This window comes from Drosophila rhopaloa, unplaced genomic scaffold (assembly GCF_018152115.1).
Source record: "Drosophila rhopaloa isolate 14029-0021.01 unplaced genomic scaffold, ASM1815211v1 contig_2, whole genome shotgun sequence".
Classification (NCBI taxonomy): domain Eukaryota; kingdom Metazoa; phylum Arthropoda; class Insecta; order Diptera; family Drosophilidae; genus Drosophila; species Drosophila rhopaloa.
Window position 1 is genome coordinate 21228182 of NW_025335083.1, and position 25448 is coordinate 21253629.

Genomic DNA, 25448 nt, shown 5'->3' on the forward strand with positions numbered 1-25448 from the left:
ATAATATTGTTATTATACTCATTGTATTTGAGTAGTCGTAGGTGCATGCATACATAATACAAGACAAACAATTACATACATAGATAAGTTTATTCGGCTTAGATCTAGACTAAGCTAAAACATGAAATGGCATTAATAGTATTTAACATGGAGTGAGTGTGGGTGGTCTTAAAGCTATATCAGAATCTTGACAATGTCACTAAGTAGTATGGTTTTTTAAAGTCCCCTATATAGATCAGTTGGAACCTAAATATTTTTATCGTGCTGTATCATGTTTTATAATAATTTGTTTTCCTAAAATCAATTATTATACCCGTTACTCGTAGAGTAAAAGGGTATATTGTATTCGTGCAAAAGTATGTAACAGCTAGAAGGAAGCGTTTCCGACCCTATAAAGTATATATATTCTTGATCAGCGTCACTAGTCGAGTCGATATAGCCATGTCCGTCTGTCCGTCTGTCCGTCTGTCCGTCTGTCTGTCCGTCTGTCTGTCTGTCCGTATGAACGCTGAGATCTCGGAAACTATAAAAGCTAGAAGATTGGCATTTTGCATGCAGATTCTAGGAGTTCCTACGCAGCGCAAGTTTGTTTCAAAAAGGTGCCACGCCCCCTTTAAGCCCACAATCGCTTAGATACGATTTTAAAAATTTAAATATTTCGGAAAAGTAAAAATGCAGTTTTATTGTGTTTATCAATACCTATCGAAATGTAGAAGAAATTTTTCAAATCGGACCATTCGTTAAAAAGTTATGCGTGATCAAAGTTTCTATCTCCATCTCCCTCGCACTCCCTTTACCTGAGTAACGGGTATCTGATAGTCGGGGCACCCGACTATAGCGTTCTCTTGTTTTTCAATCCATTTAAAACTCCAACTAAGCTGTGTAGAGGACTTAAACTAATGGCTCCGGGACTTCCTAATACCTTCGCTGCTCGTTGACGGTGGACAGTGACTGGTAGCTGGGATTCGAGAAGGCTTCCGTGGGTGCCGCTCCCCCAACACCACCACCCCCTCCTCCAGTTGTGGTTTTGCCGGGTATATTCTTTCTGGGTGGCTTCACATTCACGTAGTTTTCGGCGGAATCCCCATTGAGTTTCGTCTCCACATGATGGCGGGGCGAAGGCGTGGGCGTGACATACTGCTGCTGGAGGGCCTGATTGAATCTCCTGCCCTGCTCCGGACTCTGGTCGTCCGATCCGTCGGAGCGGCGGTGCAGCATGGGTATCTCCTCCGGATCCTGATCCGCCGCTGCCACCGTGGGCAGGCCGTTCTTCTTGAGCAGCGGCTTGCTGGAACCGCTGTTCAGATTGTTGCTCAGCGTAGGCGATTGCCGCGCTCCTGGGAAATTGAAAGTGGTTTCGCTTGAGAAGTCCGGAAAGTCGGACGCCTCGCCTTTGAGGCGCGTGGGTGAGAATATGGCGGTGCCGGCATCGGGATCAGAGTCCGGACTCATTGCCATGTAATCATCCGGCAGCTCCTCGATGCCTGAGTTAGTGTGCCAGCATGGTTGTGGGTGCATTTGGATGGTCAGGTGACATATGGATGTGATTGTGCGCAGTTAGTAACCTGATCAATGTCCATGGCTGAAAGGATACTCACGGATATCGGGCACTATGTGTCCGTTCACGTAGCGTGGAGCGGCCGGTGCCAGCTCGTCGGGGGATCCCATCATGGACAGGTAGTCCGTCGGCTGGTTCTTCATGTACTCTATGTTGCTCTGCATGTACGGGTTGTTTAGGTCCAGATAGTGCTGTTAAGTACAGTAGAAAATAGTATACTTTGTGACTTAAAAGATTCCCACTTACATTGGCCACGTCCTCGCCCAGTAATCTGGCAAAACGCTTCTCCAGCTCTGTAAACAAAGGTCTGCTCTCAGGACTGTAAAAAGAAGTAGTAAATTAATATAATAGAGTGGTTTTTCACAGAGTTTTTAGACACTCACTTCTTTCGCCAGCACTCCAGCATAATCTCGTAGAGCTCCCCGTTGGCACAGGGCGGCTTCTCCATGCGGTAGCCATCGTTCAGCTTGTTGAACAGCTCCTGGTTGGGATCTATGCCCGGATACGGGACCTTGGCCAGCGAGAACATCTCCCAAAGCACAATGCCAAAGGACCAAACGTCGCTGTAGGTGCTGAACACATGGTCGCTCAGTGACTCCAGCGCCAGCCACTTAATGGGCAGCTTGCCACTCTCTAAAATGACGATACAAATTTAGTGAATCAACTTACAAATCATTTGCTTTTTAATTATTATAATACCTGACTTTTTGTAGTTATCCCCTCGGTACATGGACCGAGCCAGGCCAAAGTCGCAAATCTTCACCACATTGTCTTCGCAGAGGAGAATGTTTCTGGCAGCCAGATCACCATGTAATACCTTCTTGGATGACAGATAGTCCATGCCGCGGGCCACTTGGAAGGCCCAACTGACCAGGTCAATTGTGGTCACCGTCATGGCCTCCGTGGAGTCCGTCTTGTAATTGGAACGCCACGCGGGTTGCACGGAGTTGTTGGACATAATTTGTTCGTCTGTTAAATGGGATATTAAGTCCATTAAATAAATTGCTTAGAAAGTTAAGGCAATAAAAATAACAGTACTAATTATTGTAATATTCTTACACAGAAAAAAAAACTATTAGTTAAGAGATTATGGGCCGGAAATAATGATTTTGATTCGTGAACCTCACATATAAAATAGTTTTTACTTTTGTCCAAAATGTCTAAAAATCCGACAAAATAGAAAAACGAATATTAGTTATTTTCCCTTTAGCTTTACGTTTACTGTAAGGTTATTTCAAATACACTAAATATATAAAATGCTGTTTCTATGATATATTATGATGTCTTAATTGACTTAAATAAGGTGACCTGTTTTTATTTGATGTTATTTTTTCTTAAGCTTTCCTCAAATTGTAGATACAAGATATTTCAACTAGTTCTAATGTCTTAAGCTTGACAACTGTGGATATCTACATTTTGTGGCTATTATAATATGGTTAAGAACCAACCTTCCGGAACGGTGGTCATCACGGTGGCACAGGTGTCCATCTGCCGGTCGTAGCTGTAGGTGGCGGATCCGGATCCTGGTCGTCCGGCTCGGGTGCCCGGTCGGGGATCATTGTCCGAGTTCCTGCGGTGAGGCGGCGGTTGGGTGTTATTGTTGTGCGGCGAGTGCAATTGATTCATGTACGAGTGGACATTGGCGTACTTCAAGCCACCACCACCATTCGCATCGCTGTTAGTTGGAGTTTAGTCGCCACACCACATAACCACATAACCACAGGACACACAGAGGGAGACACATAGAGCGGGGAGCACAGAGGAGGAGACCACAACCAGGAGCGGGATCGTAAGCACAGGTGCAAAAACATTCAGTGTTTTGTGTGTGTGTGTGTGGAGTGTTGCAAGAGTTAATTAGATCGAGGATCGTGTTGGGTTGATTGTTAGTCGGTGGGTAAAATTTAGCGTATGTATACCAAAACCAAAAAAACAAAATAGTATAAGAGTTAGTCAACACAACGGTTATCTAAAGTAAGGTTTAAACTAAATGGTTAATTAAGGCCAGGCTTGTTAGTCATCATACTGCCCCGAAATCACTTACCGGTGCAGGTCAAAGTTATCGGAAATGCGCTGGGTCATGATGTTGGGATCTATGTGATCGGTATCTGGATTGATTTGATTGATGAAGCACTTCCTGTTCCTCAGCAGAAAGTTCTGAATATTGCCAAAGCGACAGTACTCAACAATAACCATGAGTTCCCCTATAAGAAGATAGATGTTAATATGAAATCAGTATTAACCAAATGTTATAATCATCATTATTTTAGTGATCTTAAAAACTTCTCACTAAAACTTACGTTTCACAATGTTTTTGGTAACGGCTCCCAGGAGATTGACCACGTTCAAGTGCTGGCCCAGATGGACCATTATCTTGAGCTCTGAGACCAGTGCCCGCACCACCTCGTTGTCGGCCGTCCGCTTGACCATCTTGACCGCCACCGTGGTGGTGGGCTCCTCCTTCCGGATGTTCCTGGCCTCTCCCTTGAGGACCACGCCAAAGGCTCCGGCTCCCAGCTGCTTGCCCAGCTTGAGGTTTTCCCGAGGGAACTCGAATTCTCGATTGTAGGGCAACAGTTCCGCCTGCTCGTCCAGGGTCAAATCGGGATTAATGTGCCCCACGGCACCCTCCTCGAAATTGGCCAGACCGGCGGCCTTTAGGGCCAGATTCCGCTTGTGCTCTTTCTGGTAGCGAAGGGCCAGGAAGACGCACAGGCTGATCAGCATCAGGAATATAATCGTACCGAGCCAAATCCAGAACGCGTTAATACCGGGCAGGTCTGCATTGAAATAATATAAATGATTTATAATAAGCCTACAGAAATGCAAGTCAAACTCACCTGAAATTACCACCGTGAAGTAGCTCTGAATGCTGCCCAGCCGGTTCTCCACCAGACACCTGTATGCGCCTTCGTCGCCGGGATAAAGGTGAGTGATCCGCAGCTTTTCGCCATTACCAATGAAGTGCCTGAGCTTCGATTCGGCCAACTCCACGTCGTCCTTGAACCACCGCACCGAGGCCACGGGAATAGCCTTGGAGACGCACTCCAGCTCCAGAGTTTGACTCAGATTCCTCTTGATTTTCGAGTTGGCATTCTGGCTGGGGCTCACCCACTGCGGAGGCGAAGGGTCGTGGACGTACATGGTTATCTCGCGGCTGGTGTACAGGGAGGAATTTCTGATCTCATAGGCCCGGCACTCATAGGTTCCGCGGTCCATGTCGGATACCGAAGTAAAATGCAGAGTGCTCTTGTAGGAGAAATTGGTATTACTGTTTTCAATAATAACACCTGTGGATTTGAAATATGTTGAATTAATTATAGTTTAATAAATCCCTAAAAATATATCCTCGATCTATATACCTTTGGACTCCTCCAATGTCTCGCCATCATGAAGCCATTTGAGATTGCCGTCGAAGTGATAGGCCAGTGCCTCGCAGGTAAAGTTCAAATTGTCTTCCTTGGCGATTTTCTGGTCCTTGTCGAAGCCATATATGGTCATATTCTCAGAGATATTGCCCAGCAATACGTGCGCCTTGGTTAGGGTCCTTCGTTCCTTGTCGCCCACCAGATTCTGGGCAATGCAGGTGAGGATTCCTGGCTCCGTGGGCCGGAAGGATACCTCGACTATGGTTTCCACACTCAACTTTCCGGGTCTCGGTTTGGTTTGGAACTGTGGGGTTGGGCCAAGAAGTGATTTGAAAATGTGCTGACAAGAATTTGCAAGTGGATTGCTAACAAAGAATTTACCTCATATTCCTCTTGTACTCTTGGCAACTGCAGATGAATAACACCAACGCATGGGACGACACAGGAGCAACAAATAAAATATAATTAAGCGGACAATGCAAATACCATTTAAGCTAAGCTTAAACATTTCATATATAGCTTTAGTTATTGAGATCTAATACTAATTTTGTTGACTAATCTCAGCCTCCACCAAAATGGTTTATTTGTTTAATAATTTAGAAAAAAAATAAATGGAAATGAAAAGAAAGTTTTGTATTCCATATATTTTTAGAGCTATGCTTTGTTTAAAAATTGTATAAGATTGGTAATGAAATTTAGAGATGGTGGTGATCGTAACATAAATGATTGCAATTCCTTCTACTTAAGATAGAATAGAATAAAGCCTTATACCCGGACCAACATTATGCAACATCGTTGTACTCACGCTGAAGTTCTGAAAGGGTTCGGTGCAGGTGGGCCAATTGGGCTCCAGGCGGCAGGGACGGAACACGAAGGTGACTATCGCCGGCGGAAAGGCGCTCACGCTGCACTCCAGTCGCACCACGGAGCCCACCTGGACATAGGCGTCCGACATCCTCAGTACCGGGGCGTCCATCACACTCACGTTGTACTCCCTGGTCTTGGTGCCAAAGGTATTCGTGCCCCGGAGGACGTATGTGCCGCTGTCCTGCAGCTGGGCATTCAGAATCTTGAGCGTTGTGCTCAGCTCCGTGGATATGATCTTCAGGTTGTTCTCCGACTGGCGCACCTCTGTTCCATCTGGCTTGAACCATTTGATTTCGGGCGTTGGATAACCCTCGAAGTTGGCCGTCATCTGGATAGTGCGGTTGGCATACTCCCGTACATCGTAATGTCCCGATGGCTCGTGCACATTCAAGTAGGTTTCGTCTGGACCTGTTTGTTTCGGTAAAAAGTGAATAAATATCTCTCACATTTCGTAATTTCCAACCACCTACCTAAGACTTTAATCTTGTACGAGGAGAATTGTATGTTTGACTTGGCATTTTCCGTGACCTGGCATTTGTACAGACCGGAATCTGAACGTTGGGTATTCAGTACCGTCAATGTGCTCCTACCCAACTGGTGGGTGCTGTTCTTGGTCTTCGTATCAATTGAGGCCTCCGTGAATGAGATGCGATCCTGGGGAAGAGCATTAACTTTTAACTTCGTATCTTATCCTATATGACAGCTATAGGTTATAGTCAGTTCAAGGTATGGACACAAAATTATTATAAATGGGATTCCTAAGTTGAACCGCAAAAAACTTAATTTTTTTTTAATTCTGAAAGCAATGTAACCCTTAAAACATACAAGAAGCCGATTTTACTAACCTTGTCTCTACCCGGAGTTTGCCATTTCATGGTGTATGTTGCGTGGAAGTAAGCGGACTGCTCGCAATCCAGGGTGAAGTTGGTGCCCGTGATGACGTGACGGTCTGGAAGGGGCTTGATCACGGGACTTGGCAGCGGTTTGCCGGCTTCTGTGGCGTTGGTAGAAAGTTTAGCTTTATTAGATACCCTTCGCAAGGGACTGGGCGTGGCCAGCAATGCTACAGCTTCATGCAGATGGTCGGGTTAGACATACATAGACGTGGACACAAATGGGTTAACGTTTCTACATAACATAGGTGGCAGGTGTGTTAGCCGGGATTAGTATTACCAAATTAGTGGCTAAGTTAATAGGTAGCAACTGGTGTTAAATAAGTCCATAACCAACAAAAAACGAGCACAAAGCGAGAACGTAGGGGATGCAAAATAAAGGGCACAGCCAGGAGGACAACACAACAAGGAGACAAACGAGACAAACAGAAACAGAAACAGATCAACAACAGCCAGGACAACACTTACGCCCTGGTCTGGGTGAGGGCGACGCATTCATCGGGGACAGCCGGGCTGGACTTCGCTTCGCCCGATTCCAGGGTGAAGCTCCATCGCCATCACCATCACTATCACCATCACCATCAGTATAGATTAGTGCCACTTTGCCCGTCGATTGGTTAGTAGGGAGGACTTCGTCATCGTCACCGGTGACCCGTGAGTTAGTGAAGGATCCCGATGGCGGTGGGTACTGGGTACTGGGAATTTCCAATCCTGATTCTGGAGGAGTTAGTACATTGACGTGACAGTGGGTACGGGTATAGATTCAATCAAGATTTTAACATGGGACATGGAGTGGGAGGAACGCAGAGAAAGAGAGAAATACCATAGGTTAGCACACGTACGTAATTAGCAAGCAGTGTTTGTGCGTTGTGGACACGGTACCACAAATAAACAGGTGAATGAGTGAAATTTAAAAAAATCTAACTTCTTAAACTTTATTAATAAATGTGTTAAAAAATAAGGCCTCTGAGTTCCGATTGTAATCATTGTGATTTAAAAAGATCCAAACATTAAAATCATACCACCAATAAAAGTATTACTAAATTAAAAGTTCAAACTTGAAAGCAGTATTTTAATGTTGTGTGAGTGGATACAACATGTGTATCGTTAATGTGTGTGTGTGTGTCGCCTACAGTGTGACTAAAGCCATGAATTTGGAAGAAAAAATAATTGCATAGATTAGATATTTGGCCGCAGGAGACCAAAACCGCAGCCAACCGAAACCGCTTCAGATGATCGATTTGAAAAATAATAGTGGAATAGTGGAAAGCAATATTTACGACATTTATAGACGGAAATCACAAATCACAAACTTTGGGGTGCAAAAACTCACTATCAATGTGACCGTTACCAATAAAGCGTACAGGAATGATGACCAATTCCTCTTCGTTATCCGGAAAGGCCTCTTTTGGCCGGCAGTAGTAATCGCCGCCATCTGCGATGCTGCGGATTGCGATGGTGAATCCCCGCTGTGGATCGTACCGACCGACGGATCTGCTGGAATGTACCTGCACACAGGTGTATTGGTCAGATATTGGGTAAAGAAATGGGAGCCTAGAAAACGGGTTGTCTTTCAGCAGCCTATCAATACTGTAACGGACTTTGGGACTGACTTGTTAATACTACGCTTTAATATTTAGTTATCGAGGATATAAATAGTCTGTACAGTATGGTATGTATATACAAGGATCAAAAGGGTTTAACTACGAATTTAATTTAAGGCAAACTGCGACATACTGTAGTTAACGTCAAAAATAGCGCATTGGTTCATTGCCTTGCAATTATAGTAACCGGATATATCGTCAATGACAAAGAAGGTGAATCCCCGCCTGGGATCGTACCGCACACTGTCGAACGATTTGGAATTGCCCTGAATGGTACCATTCGAACTCATCCATAGTTTCGTCACCTTGGGAAAGGAAAGTCATGATTTCGAAGGTTTTAGCCATACTAACTTAATGCTGTAAGTTTTCTTTCTTTTACTCTGCATAATCTAATTCTGAAAAAGGTGTCTAAAAGTGTGCCATGATATAAAAAGATCAATAAATCTTGATGCATACTTATAGACACATTTGTATGGGTTATCAAAGTGTATTATTATCATTGCAGTCCCTATTCAGATTCATGCAGGCCCTTCTTAATGGATTAAACTTGTTGTTTTTGGAAGGCTTTCAAAAAAAATTAGACCCTGTCCACTCACAGCTCCATCACTGGTCTCCAGCAGCACCTCTGTGTCGGGCATCGTTGGCTTGCAGGGTACAACCACGTCGGTGTACTGCACGGCCGTAGCTATGACATCGAGGAGGACCAGCTTATTGCTTGGGTCATTCACGTATACGTAGATGGAGCTGGCGTTGCCCAGGCTCACCAACTCGATCAATTCCTCCTCCGGCATTTCTCTGATTTTCGTATGATTCGTAGACTTCACGCAGTAATAGGCACCCACTTGGTCGGCCGTCACATCGATCAGTTCCAGGCTTGTGCCGTAGGGCCGTGTCGGATCCTCGGTATTTTCAAACGGAGTGCTTGGAAGTACTTGGTGGTTGTTCCACCAGATCATCGGCCCGTCCGCCTCGCATTTCAGCTCGGTTTTGGTATTGTATTCCAGAATTATGGAGTTCTTGCAGGGCGTCATCAGCGGAGCTCCATTCTCGCCTCCGCAGTTTGCGGTAATGTCCTCATCCTCCAACTCGACCAGGGGGGGCTGGGGAACTAAAAATGTATTCGAGAAAATATTGTAAGTTATTGTAATTGATTTTTTCTTAGGAAGGTAGTTTAATTTCATTTTAAATAATGAGGAATTTTAATGTGGAAGTAACATTTACAGAAGTTTACTTTAATTCATTCGAGTAAGAATTATACGTTGGTATATTGTGCTTATCTTTAAGAATGGTTTAATTGTTAATTAATAAAAAATAAATTTGATTCTTTCATACAGGTAATATGTTCCAAGTGAGAATAAATTGTATATTGCCATAACAACTAATAGTTTATTAATCTTTTAAATAGATCTAGGGTATTTTTTTATGTGTACCAGAAGGTCAACTGTACTCGTATGTGTATTGTTCATTGAGCGCTCGAATGCCCCACAACAGAGCACTTCACATGCAACTTTATCTAGCCTCCGGTTTCCAGATTGCATTGGACACATCCCCAGTCAATGGTGGCGCTATAATAATGACTTCGAGTGATTTGCGGTCGATCTGCCCCATAGGAGAAACATGAGCGCAGAGGCACTTGAACATACCGATCCCATTCTCCATACTTTATTGATCCCACTATACTACTATCCTATGCAATGATTACGCCTCTGCTCAGCGCGATTGTTTTCCCTCTTCGCTCAATTATTTGTTTACAGACGATAACAATAGGCATTCCCTGATAGGCATTATGCTCTCGGCTCTGCCTCGTGCACTACATATCATATATTTTATATGTGTGTATTCAAACATGTACATCGGATCAGGCATCACAATTATAACTAATAGAAACGACAGTTGAATGACAAAAGCGGCGTCAAGCCAGAAATTCGGATGTTTATCAACATCAGATCAAAGTTCAGATCGGTGTTTGTACACTCTAGTTGTAGAAACTTGGAAGATGAATGGATTACGGCATCACATAGAGAAAAATAAATTAAAATGTGCATTTAGGGAGTCTTTAGGAATTATACCTAAACAATTATAAATAATTATTTCAATATTTATAATTTTGATACTTATCAAAAATAGTATCCTAAAAAATAAATTAAAAAAAATTAAGTATATTTTTAAGTGTATATTATCAGCAAGGCACTGGTATTTCTGTGTTTTTTTTCGCAGGCTATATAAATTTTAAAAAAGGCGAGAAAGGAAGCGAAGTGGGCAGCTGCCCACACATAAATATCAATCCATATTCGCTTCCATATAAATCTGTATGTGGAGATATGTATATTTTTTTTTAAATGTGCAAGTTGAAAGCTTTATCACTGGTAACTTTTTTTTAAGTTTGCGGTTATTAATTCGACGATATTGTTTTGAACAACATTTAATTCCAAATATTATTATTCTTTATTGAGATATGCTCATTGCTACTTACATGCATAGCTCCAAGAGATCAAAACTAGCAGTGGCAGCACAATCCTCCTTTGGAACACTGCCATGTGGCTGGAGTTTTTTGTTTGCTTTGCGGTTATTTAGTATACCAATTTGATTATCCTAAACATTCAAATTTAACACATCTGGCTCAGTAATGCCATGTTCACGACGGAAGACACTTTGCTCACTTAGCGTTGCACTGCAAATAAAAGGAAATTTGTTGTTTTGGTTAAAGATTTCAAGGAATTATTTGAGAGTGGGTCTAATAATAATCTTTTTTGGTCTGTATTTCTATGTTTCACTAAGTAGCAAATTGTGTATCTATTTAAATTTTGTTGGTTACTTTATTTTTGCGTTTATTTCTTTATCAGCTTTTTTGTGGTCTGTTTTTAAGTCGTTGAATTGATGAAATGATTGAGAAAATGACACGCTTCCAAATATAAATGCTACATGTTGCTAAACGGTTATATATTTGGAAACAATGTTGCGGATATAAATAACTTAGATACATCGTTTACTAAGCTTATCGTGTATAAATACTTTTTGTTTATATAACACTTGTTATTAAAAAGTGCCAGTAAAATTGCTGTTTGCTTTTTGTGTACTTTATTGCTAGACTTGTATACTGGCTCATTTAACACAAAGTTCTTACACTATTAGTACTTTACTTTAAATTATTATTTTTTGTTTATATTTAATTTGATGATATAATTGAAATTAAATTGTCACCGAATTTTATACGCCTCTCAAAAACAAGCGAACTGCACAACAGTCTGGAGCGGAATAAAGCTTTTTGCAGGAGTGACACATTGAACGACAGAAGAATTGTTTTGATAAGAAGTGTTGCTAACAATAATCTTTTTCATTCAACAGACCGTTAAGAATAACAAAAGAGAAAAACAAGAAAGAACGCTTAAGCTGACATTCTCGACTTTGAGATACCCATTTCTTTACAAACATCCGAAATTGCATTTCCCAAAGACATGGAAAGCTGACCAAAAGCTTAAAAAACGCTTGCACATACTTTTCGGATATTTCAATATACCCTTGTGCTCTAAAAGTTATGTGTACCCAACAGTCGTTTAATCTGAGAAAAAAAAAATCGGCTTAATTATCAAAACTGCTTGTGCGCATAAACATCAACACAATACGCATACGCACTGTGGTGCATGGAGAGTTCTTGAGACATTTTTGTAATTTTATTTGTGTCATATCCGCATTTGTAAAGAGCGTTTCCGGCGTTACATTTATCGCCAGAGGGAAGGGGCTGGGACACACCTACGAGTGAGGCAACAGGTCACCCACGTGGCCATAATTCACTGTCACACACGCTGAGCTAGTCTAAGCCACCAAATGACAACGGGACATGCACAATTAAACAAGTTTACTGACCACTGTCCATTGCCGTTGGTCACTCGCCAAAAAAAGTTATCATCATTTGAAATTTTGGGTTTGGTATTCGTTCTATCAACATATTCATTTTTTTATTAGCTTGTTATTCAAATAAAATTCTTATGCCTCAACAATATTTTTAAATTAGAAGTGTTTATAATCTTGATTTATAAATTATGGATTTTTCTTAGACAAATTTTGGAATTTTTAAGAAATAGGCAATTGGACACATACTTTGTATTTATTTTATTATTATTTTATTTATTTTTGTTTCGAGTTTTTAACAAATAGAAACTTTAGACAATTAAAATTATAGGGTACATATCTTTTACATTGTATGATTTAACTTATTCAATCATTTAACTTAATAGGACGCATCAAAACAAAATAAATTTATAGTATTTCAAATTTTTTCCCTGAGTGAGAAACTGTTTGCCGACAATTAGAGCAATCGAGCTGGCTGGCTGCTGATGGGCCACTTCCGTGGCCGTGTCGTTAAAATGTAATCCCCCCAAGCCTCAGAAAACAAGTGTCCCGGCTCCTCGCTTGACATCGATAAACTGGAATTTAATTTGCTGGCAAACTTTGAGGGCACTCCTCCAAGCGCCTTCGTGATGACATTTTGGCCTAGTCGACTTATTGTGGCTAATTTCCAGTTGGCCAGCAAATAGAGCCATTCATCTTTGTCACTACCAGGACGCGAGGTCAGTTTTCAGCCCGTTCTGGCGTTTATTGGCTAATTGATATTGCCCTGGTTTCACCTGTCCCACATGTCCACACCACGAGCATTGCGGCTTAAACGCAATCAGCTGGCTAATATTGACTTGGCCGCTAATCACCTGCGAGCAGTAGCTAAATCCCCGATGAAAGGTGTAATACATTAAGAATGTGGAACACGCTTTCTTCAAGACTGACTCCAGTATTCAACTTTATAATTTTGTTAATATGATAAAAAATAAATGTTGTGGTTATCAATTTCTTTTTTATACTCTTGCAGAGGATATTGTAATTTTTATATAGTGAAGAGCACATTTCCGATCCTATAAAGTATCTGCTTTCATTTTTTGTTAAATTGTTATATTTTGAATTTAAAATTGCACAAAATGACACATTTTTGTAATATCTCTATAATTTTGAGTCATATTCTGTTTTTTTGTTCGATTTCTAAGCTTAAGGGCATTGCTCAGTTTTTTTAACAAATGGTTTTCCGGCATAAATGGAATTCCACAAATGAAATTCTTAGAATTTGGCGAAGATAAATATTATAAGTTGGTTTTTTAAAATTTCATTCCACCACCCCTGACTGAATCCGCATCAGGAATTCCCAGAGTGGATGGATGGTCGTTAATGAAACGCTGCCCAGTAGCCGACAGGTTATCAAATGTGTCTGGCAACATGTTGCAAGTTGCAAGTTGCTGCCCGCCAGCAATATCTTTGACTTTGACGAGGAGAACTTACAACTTCTCCAACTCCACCTATAAATGCCAGTCACTCTCAACACAGGAAAAAATATGTTTTAACATTTATTCGGTAGCGGTGCGAATTAAACCCTATCTTTTTTTCTTATCAGAGGTAATGCTTCTAGGCTCTACCTTTTTAATCACATTAAAAAGATGTATAAAATTTAAAAAGCCTGCTAACTTCGATCTGATATCGAGTTGCTTTTTTTTCCGTGCACCGGTTTGTGTTGTCGCTGGAATGCCTGTTGTCATGGCGACACGCCCACTTTGCAATTTTCAAGGGCGACGCTGGGCTATGGCATTTTCCTTCATCCCCGATTCAGGCTATTTATATCTTGGCTAAAGTTTTTTCTGCTGATTTTAAAGTTCCTCACGTGCCCGTGACGCAAATTACAGGGCGCCCTAATTGCAGCCAGTCCCAGCTGCAGGCAAATCCCCTTTTCAGCTCTGATATTTCTCTGATTGTTTTTCACAGCCTACGGAACTCAGGTCGTGCAATTAGCCCGAACATAATGAGGCCGGTTGGTGGCCAGCCAGGGGGATCTGTATCTTTATCTTTTCCCCTATCTTGAGTACACATTTCTGCACTTAGTGCGCAAACAGATCCCAATTACCTCTCAAAATATCTGCCCCAATTTCGGCTTATTTTATTTACATTGCTGAAATTATTACACAGCTTTTATTTTCTTCTAGTTCTGGCTAATATATTTATGCCAATACAAAAGGAAAAATGACAATCGATTCAAGAATTTTTTTTTAACATAAACAACTTGAAATATTTATAAACAGATCTTTAACTCGTCAATGATTTTATTTATATTGGACATTTATTGAAATAGGATGCTAAGATTTAATAAAAGAAGAGTAAGAAGAAAGACTTTTCCCATAATTTTCTAAAGACATTTTTTTATATATATATTGAGTCCGAACTAATCTGAGGAGATTACATATACCTTTGAAATCGATCAGAAATCCACTTCAAACCTTGAACCAATTTAAAATGTCTAGAACTATTTAATTGCATCTGGTTCAACTAGAAAACTTTCAGAATTAATTTAAAAATAAGAAACCACTTTAGCTTTTATTAATCTGCGCACTTAAAACCAGATATAAATTAATTTTTGCTGTACACCAGTGGAATAAATAAGAATTTCCCATATGTCTGTTTTGAACAAAAGAAAATATCCATTTTCTTATTAATTGGCTAGTCATTCTGCATAGCTTTTCCGCAGATGCATCACATTCACACTCTCTTTAATTTCTAAGTAGTTTTGTCAGATAACAAAGCGGAACAATAAATCAAGTCTTTTATAAAGCTTTCGTATTATTTGGGTCGTATCTCCTCAATCCGCGATTATCGGGGCTCATATCGATGTTTAACATATGTTTATCTCACAATTGTTTACGGCCATCAAGTCGTATAAATAATAAAGAATGACGTCATTCCATGGTCGAGTGGCGCCGCCTTAATTCTTTCATTAATGACCCCCTACCCAATGATCCCCTTTCCCACCATTTTGGTCACTCATGTGTGACGTTTGCACTCACGTTTTCATTTCAGACCTTCATGTAAATCTGTTTACATAAGTGACAATATTTGCGTATTAATTAAACTGCCTCGCACACAGCCTTTCCGTTATAAACATATGTGTAAAATACACAAATAGGTATATAGAAATTCCATATAGTACCAAAACCGGTTGGCTGACTGCATTTGTAAGCGGAGAACTTTTCTTGAGAGCAAGTGTCGCCTTGCATTAATCATTTTTCCATTGATCGAACACATATTGCGAAATCTTTTGTTTTCAAGAAGTGATCTTGCAGCAATAAAAAAATAAAATATATATTCAATGCGGGAATCATTGAAAAACATTTATGGTGTTTACAAGGTAGTAAAATCCTTTTATTTAGGAAACAGAAAGCCATTTTAAGAACTAAAAACAATATTGCAAAATTAAAAATTTTGATTTTATGAAAATATTGATAAGTAAAGTTTAGTGTTTACTTAATTTCTTGCAAAATCTATTTAAATTTTATCCTTAAATTTGAAATACAATTCAAGTTAATTAGGTGGAAATACATATTATTCATTTACAAGGTGTTTATAGACATGTCTTTAACAAAAAACTAAAAGAAAATCGTGTAGTTGATAAATGATTCGACGCATCTAGCATTACTCTTGTAATTTCTTAAAGTGTTATTCATATCTAAACATTTAATTCCGTGAACCAAGTGATAGATTTGTGCAGAGTTTTAAGTTTGTTTATGAATCTGATATCTGTTAACATAAACAAGTAATACTTTATCAACATTTTTTATAAATATTTCTAAGAATATATCATTATTCATAATAGTTGTTGGAAAACTCCAGGTTTTTTTTTATATTTAAACAGCAGTGGTACACTTAAGCACACGTTTGGCGCAAGTTTATGCACTGACCAGCCTTTTATTTATGGGGAGACAAGGAAATTCTTTCATGCGTTTTTGCCATAAAAACGGCTTGCCATTTCATGTTTTGGCTCCATAAACAAACAACATTCTTATTAGTTCCATGTTTTTCAACCAAAAAAAAAACTCCTACACCGTTTTACGTCCAAACTTTTGACAGTTTAACGCTTTGCCGGGAAAATCTTTCAACATCATTGGGTTCTTTATGGCCAATAAATGAAAATGTTGGCCAGCTCGTGCTTTTCACTCGCTGCATGTGCAACAGATTCAATTCGAGGTTTGTGTTTGGTTTCCCTGGTTTTCCGTCTCGTGTTTTGGATCGCGGTTCACGCCCCCACACTCCAAAATTTTCCAGATTACGTGCTCGGCATCCGCATACGAGTGACCCTCATCACGTGGAAACTTTCCTCCGCTTTTCCACTGCCGTCCATTTTAATTTGGAACTCCTTTTTTCTCAAATTGAATTTTCTATGGGCCACAACTCAGAGTTTATTTCTGCAATTATCTGGAGCCGGGAGAAGTGTCTCTTTGTTTGGATTACCTTTGTTTTTCCCTACGCCCATGGAAATTTACGACTCTTTCGCCTGAGTTTTCCTGGCTTTTATTTGATTTTCCCCGTTGACCTTTGTGTCGGTGCGTGTGTTTGTGCAAGAGTCAAGTGGTTTTTCGTCGAGCGCCTTTTGTTTTTCATTTCGATTGAAATTTGGCCCGCAACATCTTAATGGAAAGTTTGGTCGTACACAAATTCTGTGATTGCAATTGCAAACATGCCGCTGGCTCTTGGCCAAAAATAATGAGCAACAAGCCGAAGGAATGCGAAATATCAGGAAATATTTTTATGCATCTGCATTGCCTGGAAGCGGGAAAAAGGGGGTGTGGGTTGGTTGGCTTCATTAAAAATTCAAAAAGCGGCACGCAGGCAAATGGAAATTTGCAATTTGGGCCAAGCTAAGATTTGCAGCCTCATAAATCAAACTATTTGTCAATTGCTGCCAGCCATCTGTTAACAACGCTATCGAAATCTGGGCCCAATCTGCCCACCCAGGCCAAAAACCGCGTGTGGGCTTTGGGCCAACTCTCGCTTTTTGGCCCAAACCAATGTCTAATCATCGTTCTGCATAATGACGCGACTTTGGCACAGTTTGCGTGTCTTTTAATGATTGCGGGAATGGTGACACGGTAATGTTTCATTACAGGGAATGCCAGTTAATTCCATTAACCAAGTGTCTTTCGTTAGGACTAAAAATGGCCATAAGTAGGCGTGAGCTAACCAGGAACGCTAATGAAACCTACGGATGTCATACGAATTGGTAAGGGTACGCATTTTATTTGGAATTTAAATGTCGTCTTTAACCATACTAAAGCACAACCTAAATTACTTTTGCACAGAAACTTATTTCATAAGAAAGAAAAACTTTCGACAAAGTTTTGGGGTGACATAATTTATAACAAAAGAATTCTGACTAAGTCAAGCTTGTTTTTCTCGCCTAATTGAAGAAATTGTGCAAATTTTGTTGTTTTCCTAATCTATTTGCTTGTAGTAAAATATTATATATTAAATTAAACCTAAGAAGGTCCATTAAAATCCAAGTGTACTATAAAATATAATATAATTCCGAAAATAGTATTTACTAACCAAAGTTCTACATAATAATACATTAATTACTTTAAATTGTGGACAAGTAAAAGTTAATGACAATTCCTAGGTAATTTGTCAATCCAAAGTCTGCAGAATTAATAGATCTCGAATTGATTAATTAAGCAGACGTTTTGGCGCCATTACATCGAGGTCACTTTAGTTGTGGGGGAGTTATCAGCGGGAGCAATTCACCAACATCTTGTTTTATGTCTCTTGTCCGACTTTAATTAATTGATATATGGTCGCAGCACCCCACACCCCCTCTCCGCCTGCTCTTTTTTATTGACATTTTTTGTTGTACTTTTTTGGGCAAGTGCAGCTCCTGCTGCGAGTTCCACCCACACATTTCGTACAAGAGCGAGTTTAGCCATTTATGTGTTGGCTCTTTTTTTTCTGCTGTCAACCACGCCCCCGTCCACGCCCCTCTAACATTTCCCAGCTGAGGATTGGCATACGGGCTTCTGGTCGCAGATGTAATGCATTTTTGAAGCGATAGCAGCAGGCAGCGCTAATCGGCAAGACAAATGCATAAACAACATCCGAGAGACAAACAAAAGTGACGCCTTGATAAATTGGCAACTGGAAGGAGAAAGAAGGCAGTAGCAAGTCCCCGAGAAGCTGCCAGATAAGTTCAGCCCTTATAATCACAGCCAAGCTGTTGCTGAGCTGCGGGTATATAGCAGATAGATACAGTATCTGACAGATACTGATTCTAACCACGCACCTTATCATCGGTCTGTTTAGATAAGCGTTTCGCAACGGCCTATCTTAACAACGGCTATTAAATGGCGCTACAATAAGACCAGGAAATATACGTACTTTCTGGCTTTTTCTGCAGGTAGTTAAATAATGCCCTAGCAAAAAAAGAAAAATGAATTAAATGTACTTTTTTTTGGCAACATTTACATAACCGGCAAAGAAAGTCAAATGAAATAAAAGTGAAATTACCGGAGCAGGTAATGTATCTTTTAGATGTGTCATTTGAGAAACTTTTTACTTATGTAACCCTTAATCTCAACGCCTGTTGTAAGACTTGGGAAAAATGATTTCTTTTGTTTTCCATGAACTGCGAATCTAATAAAACCAAAATAAAAAGCAGCCAGTGAAATTGAATAGCTGGCATTCTGCCCAGATATTATACAACTACAACGCGTGGCGACAACAAGTTGTTGGCCAGCTGCTGCTGGGAAATAAATAGAAATGTTATATGCGTTCACTTAATAGCCGACAAGTGTTTAATTTGTTTGTTTTGGGTTTTGCTCGATTAATAAATAAATATACATATATATATAGCCGAGTATATGGCCCATTTCGTGCCTTGCCATGACCTCAAAACACGCTGCCATCAATGAAAGATTGCTCAATTTATTGTTTACCCAATGCATTTCTTCCTTCGGACATAATTGGGTGAATCGGTTGCGTTCATTTTTAATTTTATCGCCGGCGGAAACAAGAATGCAGCTATGTATATACATATACATATTTTCCTGGTTTTCTAAAGTGCAGTTGAGTAAGTTTATGAGGCTGGTGGTTAAGTTTGCAAACGGGAATTGCTGAGCTAATGAATGGGTTCTATTCTAGAGCTAGGGACCAGGTGAAAGCCAAGTGCCTTTTCAGCGATTTTGCCAGATTTATGGCCAGGCCATCGTTAAACGCTTACGCCCCATGCAGACAGTTCCGATGGCCTGGCCAAAAATATTTGTTGTCCGTTGTCCATTTATTATTTACGTTCTGACACAGACAGCCAACAAGCCAACCAGCGGATGTAAAGAGTCGAAGGTGTCCATTCATAGAATGCCAAACAAACCGCACAAAGTGGTGTGAAAACGTGTTCAATGTTGGGCGAGACTGTCGTAGATTGTCCGCCGAATGGCTTTTATTTATGACTATTGGTAACCGGCAAATTCAATTAAACAGATATTATCTCAAATGGTTATTTATGTGCCAATTCCCCAAAGAGTTAAGGAGTTTATCTAGTGCTTTTCTCAAAATTATATTGAGCTTATTCCGTAAACTGAAAGAAATAAAGAATAATAATAATAAAAAACTAAAATATAAACCATTCCTTGCTAAAATATTATCTGTGTTTTCGTTATTGTTTTTTTTTACAACCCCATCCAAAAATGATGTGACGGAAATTGCTTTTTATATATGGTTTTTTATGAATTGAAGCCAGACTTCCAGTGGACTTCAAGCTTCTTGAGATTAAAATTAAGTAATTTCATATTTACTGCCTCTGGAGAATTCAAATCGCTTGAAACACATTATCGTTGCCACCGAAAAGGCGAGTCAGAGTTTTAATAAACTACTGACAAGTGTTCCGCTTCTGTATTTATTGTGTAAATTAATACAAAAATAGTTTTCCAAACAAATAATATTGGTTTTTGCGCAGTGCAGGCAAAGTAATTTATACGTAATGAAACTCCTTAATTCAGCGTAATCAACTGCCGTAAAGTAACTTTAATTTGACACCAGCAAGGGGGAAGGGGGAGGGGGTATCTGCGTATCTGGTGGATAGTTGGCCATAAGCCCCCTTCTGATTAATGTGCCATGTGCATAAAGGAAAGGTGTGAAAAAGAGCTGCAAGTGGCAAGTGGCAAGTAGCAAGTGAGACGGACATTTTCCAAGAACCGCTTATGGCCATTGATTTTCGCAGGCTTAACCAAACAGTTGTTAGATGTTGCGAATTTGCGATGGGGGGAAATCCAGTAAATATTTATCCGTCCGATTAACCACCTATACCTCCCGGCCACGCTGACACTTTTATGACTCGAACTCCTGGCTGTTTTTCCTTTATTTTCCACTCCAGTCAGGAAAAGTGATTGACGGCCAGCAGAACAACAATTAACAGCCTGGCCAGCCTTTTGAAGTGGTCAGCTGAGATAAATGGAGCAGTGTGGGGTATCTGTATTTAATAAACAAATTGGGCACAGTGAGCAATTGCAGTGGCCCAATTGGAGGCAATGAATTATGGGCCTGTGATTCCATCGGAACTTCTGGATACTGAGTCACGCGCTGAGGGAAATGTATCAACAGTTTGGCTTGGTCAAGAAACCGATGAGGGAACCGGTTTAAGAAAGTCGCGTATAGATACTCCAATACAGTCTCCACTGTCCATCGAAACAAAAGAAAGGTGAATTCTTAATTTGTATTTCACTTTTTCACACAAACAATTCGGGAGTTTCTGGAAACCGCGGAGTGAGTAAGACAAATCGTAGATTTACCAATATTTGTAGTCTTACGCAGCATGGCAACAACAACGGGAAAAAAAAACATAACAATTACAGTCACGATCAGCGATGAATCATGATTTTGAATACCTGGCTACGGTGTTTTTGGTGTCGTTTACTTGGAATGCCGTTGACGTATTCAACCTAGCCATACGCACACATGTTGTATACTTAACACTTATCAATGAATAATACACCAGGCTCTGATAATACCACTCACACACACACACGCACAGCTAAAAAGGTCACTGATAATGGAAACACAATCAATATAATAGTATGGGTATTGAAATACTATATGCACAGCGACTTTTTCGGCTGTTTCAATTGCATTGAATTGAGCAACAGCATTGACACGAGCACACAATTCGATTTTGGGTTTACAATTCAATATTACTCTTGTCAACCACCTGTGGCTGCATTTGTATTGGTTTTCGATTTCGTATTTGTATCTGTGTTTTTGTTATTTACTTTTTTTTTAGAGGTGTGGGTTCTCTCTCATCGATATCTAAACTTTCAAATGCGGATTCATTTGCTTAGCACCTTTGATGCATCACATATATATACGGCACGACTTGGTTTCGGTTTGATATCATATATACTATATTATATTTTAACCTTCATAAATTTCCACTTACGTTGTGGATTTTTGTTCAACACTTCTTGCTTGGCGGACTTTTATTTATATTTGTGGCTCTTAAAAAACAGAACGTAAACTGCGTCGTCGGCAAAGTTTAAACAGTTTGCCACTGAAAAAGTCGAAAGCGCGCGATTGAATATTCCGCTCTGACGTCTGAACAGCTCGAAAAGTTATAATGAACTAAAGACCGAGCTAAAAATTGAATGGAGTCACGCAGTTGAAATAGCGTTGCCAGAACGCTTAAAAACGTTCACATGTGGCCACACTGTGAAAAAAGATTGCGTCCATGCTGCCAGAATTCCTCGATGGCGGTATAAGTTAGTTGGCGGTTACATTTTTCGGATTTAAATTTACTTATAAAGGGCAAAATTTAATTTATCTAAAACTAACTTTTTTGTAATTTAGTAATTATTTTTATTATAAACCAAAGTTCACAAAGAATAATTATAAAGTGTTTATATTTTTCAATGATTTTATGACTGCGCCAATTTTATTTTTGTGTAATTTTTATATTTTATTCAAAAATATAATTAGGTAGTATAGACAGAAGGACTTTTTATTTAATAACTTATTTTTGCATAACCTTTTTAAATCTTATTTGTTAGGGTAAAGTATATATATGCTTATCTAATGAAACTCCATGACGAATTTAACTTTATTATGATACCGAGTAAAATATCTCGCAACTTTAAGGTTTACTTTTAGTTAGCAACAGCGTTCCAAATGAAGTATTTATGTAAGTGGACAAATTCATTTCTTTCGAAAGTAACTAACTAATTTTTCCTTAGTTTTAATGTTGTTGGGCACTTCGGTGACTGCCCAATTCACTAGTAACTTTTACAAAATTTTGGCCACTGATACTTTGGATAAAAACCTAGCTACTTCGCCCATTTCCATTGAAATCTTGATGCGTATGGTTTACATGGGAGCTGGGGGATCCACAGCCCAAGAACTGAGAAAGGTACTGAAACTGCCCGCCGATAAAAAGGAAGTGGCCGAAAAGTACAAGAAACTCCTTACCAATCTCGAAGGACGTAAGAGGTTAGCCATCCTTGATTTGGCCAACCGCATATACGTCAGCGATGAATACCAGTTAAACTCGGAGTATAATAAGCTGGTTAAAGATTCCTTTAAGGCCGAAGCCAAAACTATTAACTTTAAAAGTCTCGGCAATGCAGTTTCGATTGTCAACAAGTGGGTAAACGATCAGACGAGCGGCCGGATCCGGGATATAGTTTCACCCAAAGATTTGGGAGCGGATCTAAAGGTGGCACTCTTGAGTGGTATAAATTTTAAAGCCCAGTGGCAGTACAAGTTCGACCCCAAGAAAACTTTCATTGCCGATTTCCATGTCACTGCCAAAAAACGCGTGCCTGTCGAGATGATGACTCTAATTGGCTATTTTGAGGTGAAACTTAGTTTTCGCCTAGATGCCCATATGATCGAGCTACCTTTCCGGGATTCCAGCCTATCCATGTTCATCTTTTTGCCCTTTAAAGTCGATGGCTTAAAGAAACTTGTGCCCAAGATTGGAACCTACTTCTACAGTCGTCCCGAAAAAGAGAAGGTGGTCTTAAAACTGCCCAAGTTTAAAATCGAATATTCCGCAGATCTAAGTAGAGTTCTTGAAAAGGTGGGTGTGAACTAAAAAGTGTATGGTTACTTTTATATTTTGTACTTATAGATGGGCATGCGAGATACATTTGGAGGCTCTGCGGACTTAAGTGGTCTTTTGAATTCGTCAAAGGTCCCGATCAACAAGGTCTTCCAAAAGGCCTTTATAGAGCTTGATGAAGAGGGTGCAGAGGAGCCTACTGTTCCAGGTATTAATGGTCTTATTTTTTGTTTAATGGTCTTAATTTTTTGCAACATCTCTTATAATCCTCAGTTGATAGACCTTGCAGGCAATGCGAATGGGATTTTAACGCAGAGCATCCGTTTGCATATGTCATTCGCGATCGCGAACAGAATACTACTTACCTTCAGGGACATTTCGTTAACCCAGAAAAATAAAATACAATTTACAAACAAATTAAAGAAAATACATAATAAGATAAGCCACAGTTTAATAAATATATTTGTTTGGCACGACAATTTTCGTACATATAATAAATGGCAATATTTTAGGAAGTCCTTTTGTCAAATATTTTGATTCTTGTAATTAGGTTTTAAATTAAATTGGATACACATTTGAAAAAGCCGGAAAAAGAGTTATTAAATCAAAGCATATTATTTATATTTTTTAGAATATTTATAATAAAATTGGTCCCACAAAAGTGGTATTATTAGACCCATACTGAAAGTCAAAGTAAAGTTTCAGTCTTAAACCAAATGCCTGCTGTTCAAATTGCCAACAAAGGCTTGGATATATCCATATTCATTTACTAATAATCTACATCTACGAATATTAAAACAATTGCATCATATACAAATTGCAACAAGCCAGTGCAGTTGGTGGCTAACTAGATTGATGGCCAGTTATCAATTACAGAGAACTGATTTTAACTGACTTTGAATGACTCGGCTTTTATACATATTTGGTTTTGGGTGCAAACAAAGTTCGGTAGATCGAGAGATCGAATTGTGTCGACACGCTAAACACAAAAAATACCATGTCGAGGGGCAATTAAAAATGTCGAGCCATCGAGTTCCGTAATTCCCGCATTTAGAGAACTCTAATGGATGACCATCTGCCCAGTGCTGGTTCAGCGATCAATTGAGCCGAACGATCACTGATCGCCGCAGCCAAATACCGCTTAATGCGCAAATAATTGTGGATATCCATAAAACGGGGCCACCAAGAGTTCCATATAAATAGGGGCTGGGCCATCGAGGAGTTCCCAAACGCATCTGAAAACTCCAAGTGTACAAAATGCTGCGAAGTATCTGCTTTTTCCTGTTCAGCTGTGTGGCCTTTGAGGCTGCCTTTGCCTGTGTAAGGATAGTTTAGGATATGTTTCGGGATAGACCTAATCCTCAGGTTATTTTATCCTTTGCAGAACGGCTACAAGGCCAAGCTGGTGAAGATGGAGAACTGCGCCGGCGAGGATGCCATCATGACGGTGGGCAGTGACTTCAACCTGAAGCTGAACAAGAAGTGCGAGCTGGTGCCCTCGGGCTGCATTTCCAACAAGGCCTTTGGAACCGCGGTGACCAAGTTCAAGGTGCAGAAGGATGGCATGGTGCTGAAGGAGGGCAAGATCGACCTCTGCGCCGCCATCGACCAGGCCTCTTCCGAAGGCAAGGACATGCTGAAGCTCTTCGGAGCACCCTCCTCCTGTCCGGTGGCCGAGGAGAAGGTGTGCGCCAACGACCACACCGTGGATCTCAGCAAGTACAAGGCCATGTTGGGCATGGCCCGCGGCCATCTGATCATCGATGCGGAGATCAAGCATGACACCGTGAGTTTGTCCCCATACTTAACCCACTTTTTATTGCCAACTTTGTGGTTCTTTTCCAGGGCAAGTCCTGCTACCATGCCGAAATAGAACTCACCAAGAACTAAGGAGGAGGAACGACCCAGGGTCTTATGTCTATATTATGAGTCTTGCAAATCTTGTAGTTGTAAATACGAATGCAATAAAATTGGTAATTCAGGAGCACAAACACGATAAATAAAGAAAATATACCGAATTTATTATTTGCTGTTTCAATTGGTATACTTAAGGCTTTTAACTTTGGGGGTTAAAAAATAATTTTAACATTATGTTCAGTTCTAAAGAGAGAAGAAAGAATAGGATTTCTTATGTGAAATAAAAGTAATTTTTTAACTAAGCGCATTCAAAAACAAGAATGGAAAGCTAACTTCGGGCGATGATGCAGTCCCAACTTCCTAAATTTAAAAACACCAAAGTTATTACATTTCCAATCGTTCAGTTAT

General features: G+C 40.0%; 3 protein-coding genes across 3 annotated transcripts; 2 read left to right on the plus strand and 1 right to left on the minus strand.

Annotated features, from left to right (window-relative positions):
• Positions 1-4: 4 nt before the first annotated feature.
• Positions 5-21731, minus strand: LOC108046754 (vascular endothelial growth factor receptor 1). Its single transcript, XM_044459392.1, has 20 exons — positions 21567-21731; positions 10761-10958; positions 8884-9395; positions 8017-8191; positions 7152-7400; positions 6636-6784; positions 6261-6444; positions 5729-6198; positions 5305-5331; positions 4918-5227; positions 4396-4845; positions 3856-4335; positions 3600-3759; positions 3007-3233; positions 2258-2527; positions 1942-2191; positions 1805-1877; positions 1599-1749; positions 849-1484; positions 5-307 (listed from the first exon to the last, which is right to left on the minus strand). Exons 2-19 carry the CDS (start codon positions 10822-10824, stop codon positions 916-918), a joined length of 4770 nt encoding a protein of 1589 aa, XP_044315327.1. The 5' UTR covers positions 10825-10958; positions 21567-21731; the 3' UTR covers positions 5-307; positions 849-915.
• A 542-nt stretch (positions 21732-22273) lies between these two features.
• Positions 22274-23804, plus strand: LOC108051615 (serine protease inhibitor 42Dd-like). Its single transcript, XM_017133759.2, has 4 exons — positions 22274-22304; positions 22357-23201; positions 23253-23391; positions 23457-23804. The coding sequence occupies exons 1-4, from the start codon at positions 22292-22294 to the stop codon at positions 23579-23581; spliced, it is 1122 nt and encodes a 373-aa protein (XP_016989248.2). The 5' UTR covers positions 22274-22291; the 3' UTR covers positions 23582-23804.
• A 484-nt stretch (positions 23805-24288) lies between these two features.
• On the plus strand, positions 24289-25205 carry LOC108051629. The gene is made up of 3 exons (XM_017133779.2): positions 24289-24503; positions 24568-24969; positions 25029-25205. The coding sequence occupies exons 1-3, from the start codon at positions 24441-24443 to the stop codon at positions 25071-25073; spliced, it is 510 nt and encodes a 169-aa protein (XP_016989268.1). The 5' UTR covers positions 24289-24440; the 3' UTR covers positions 25074-25205.
• Positions 25206-25448: the final 243 nt, after the last annotated feature.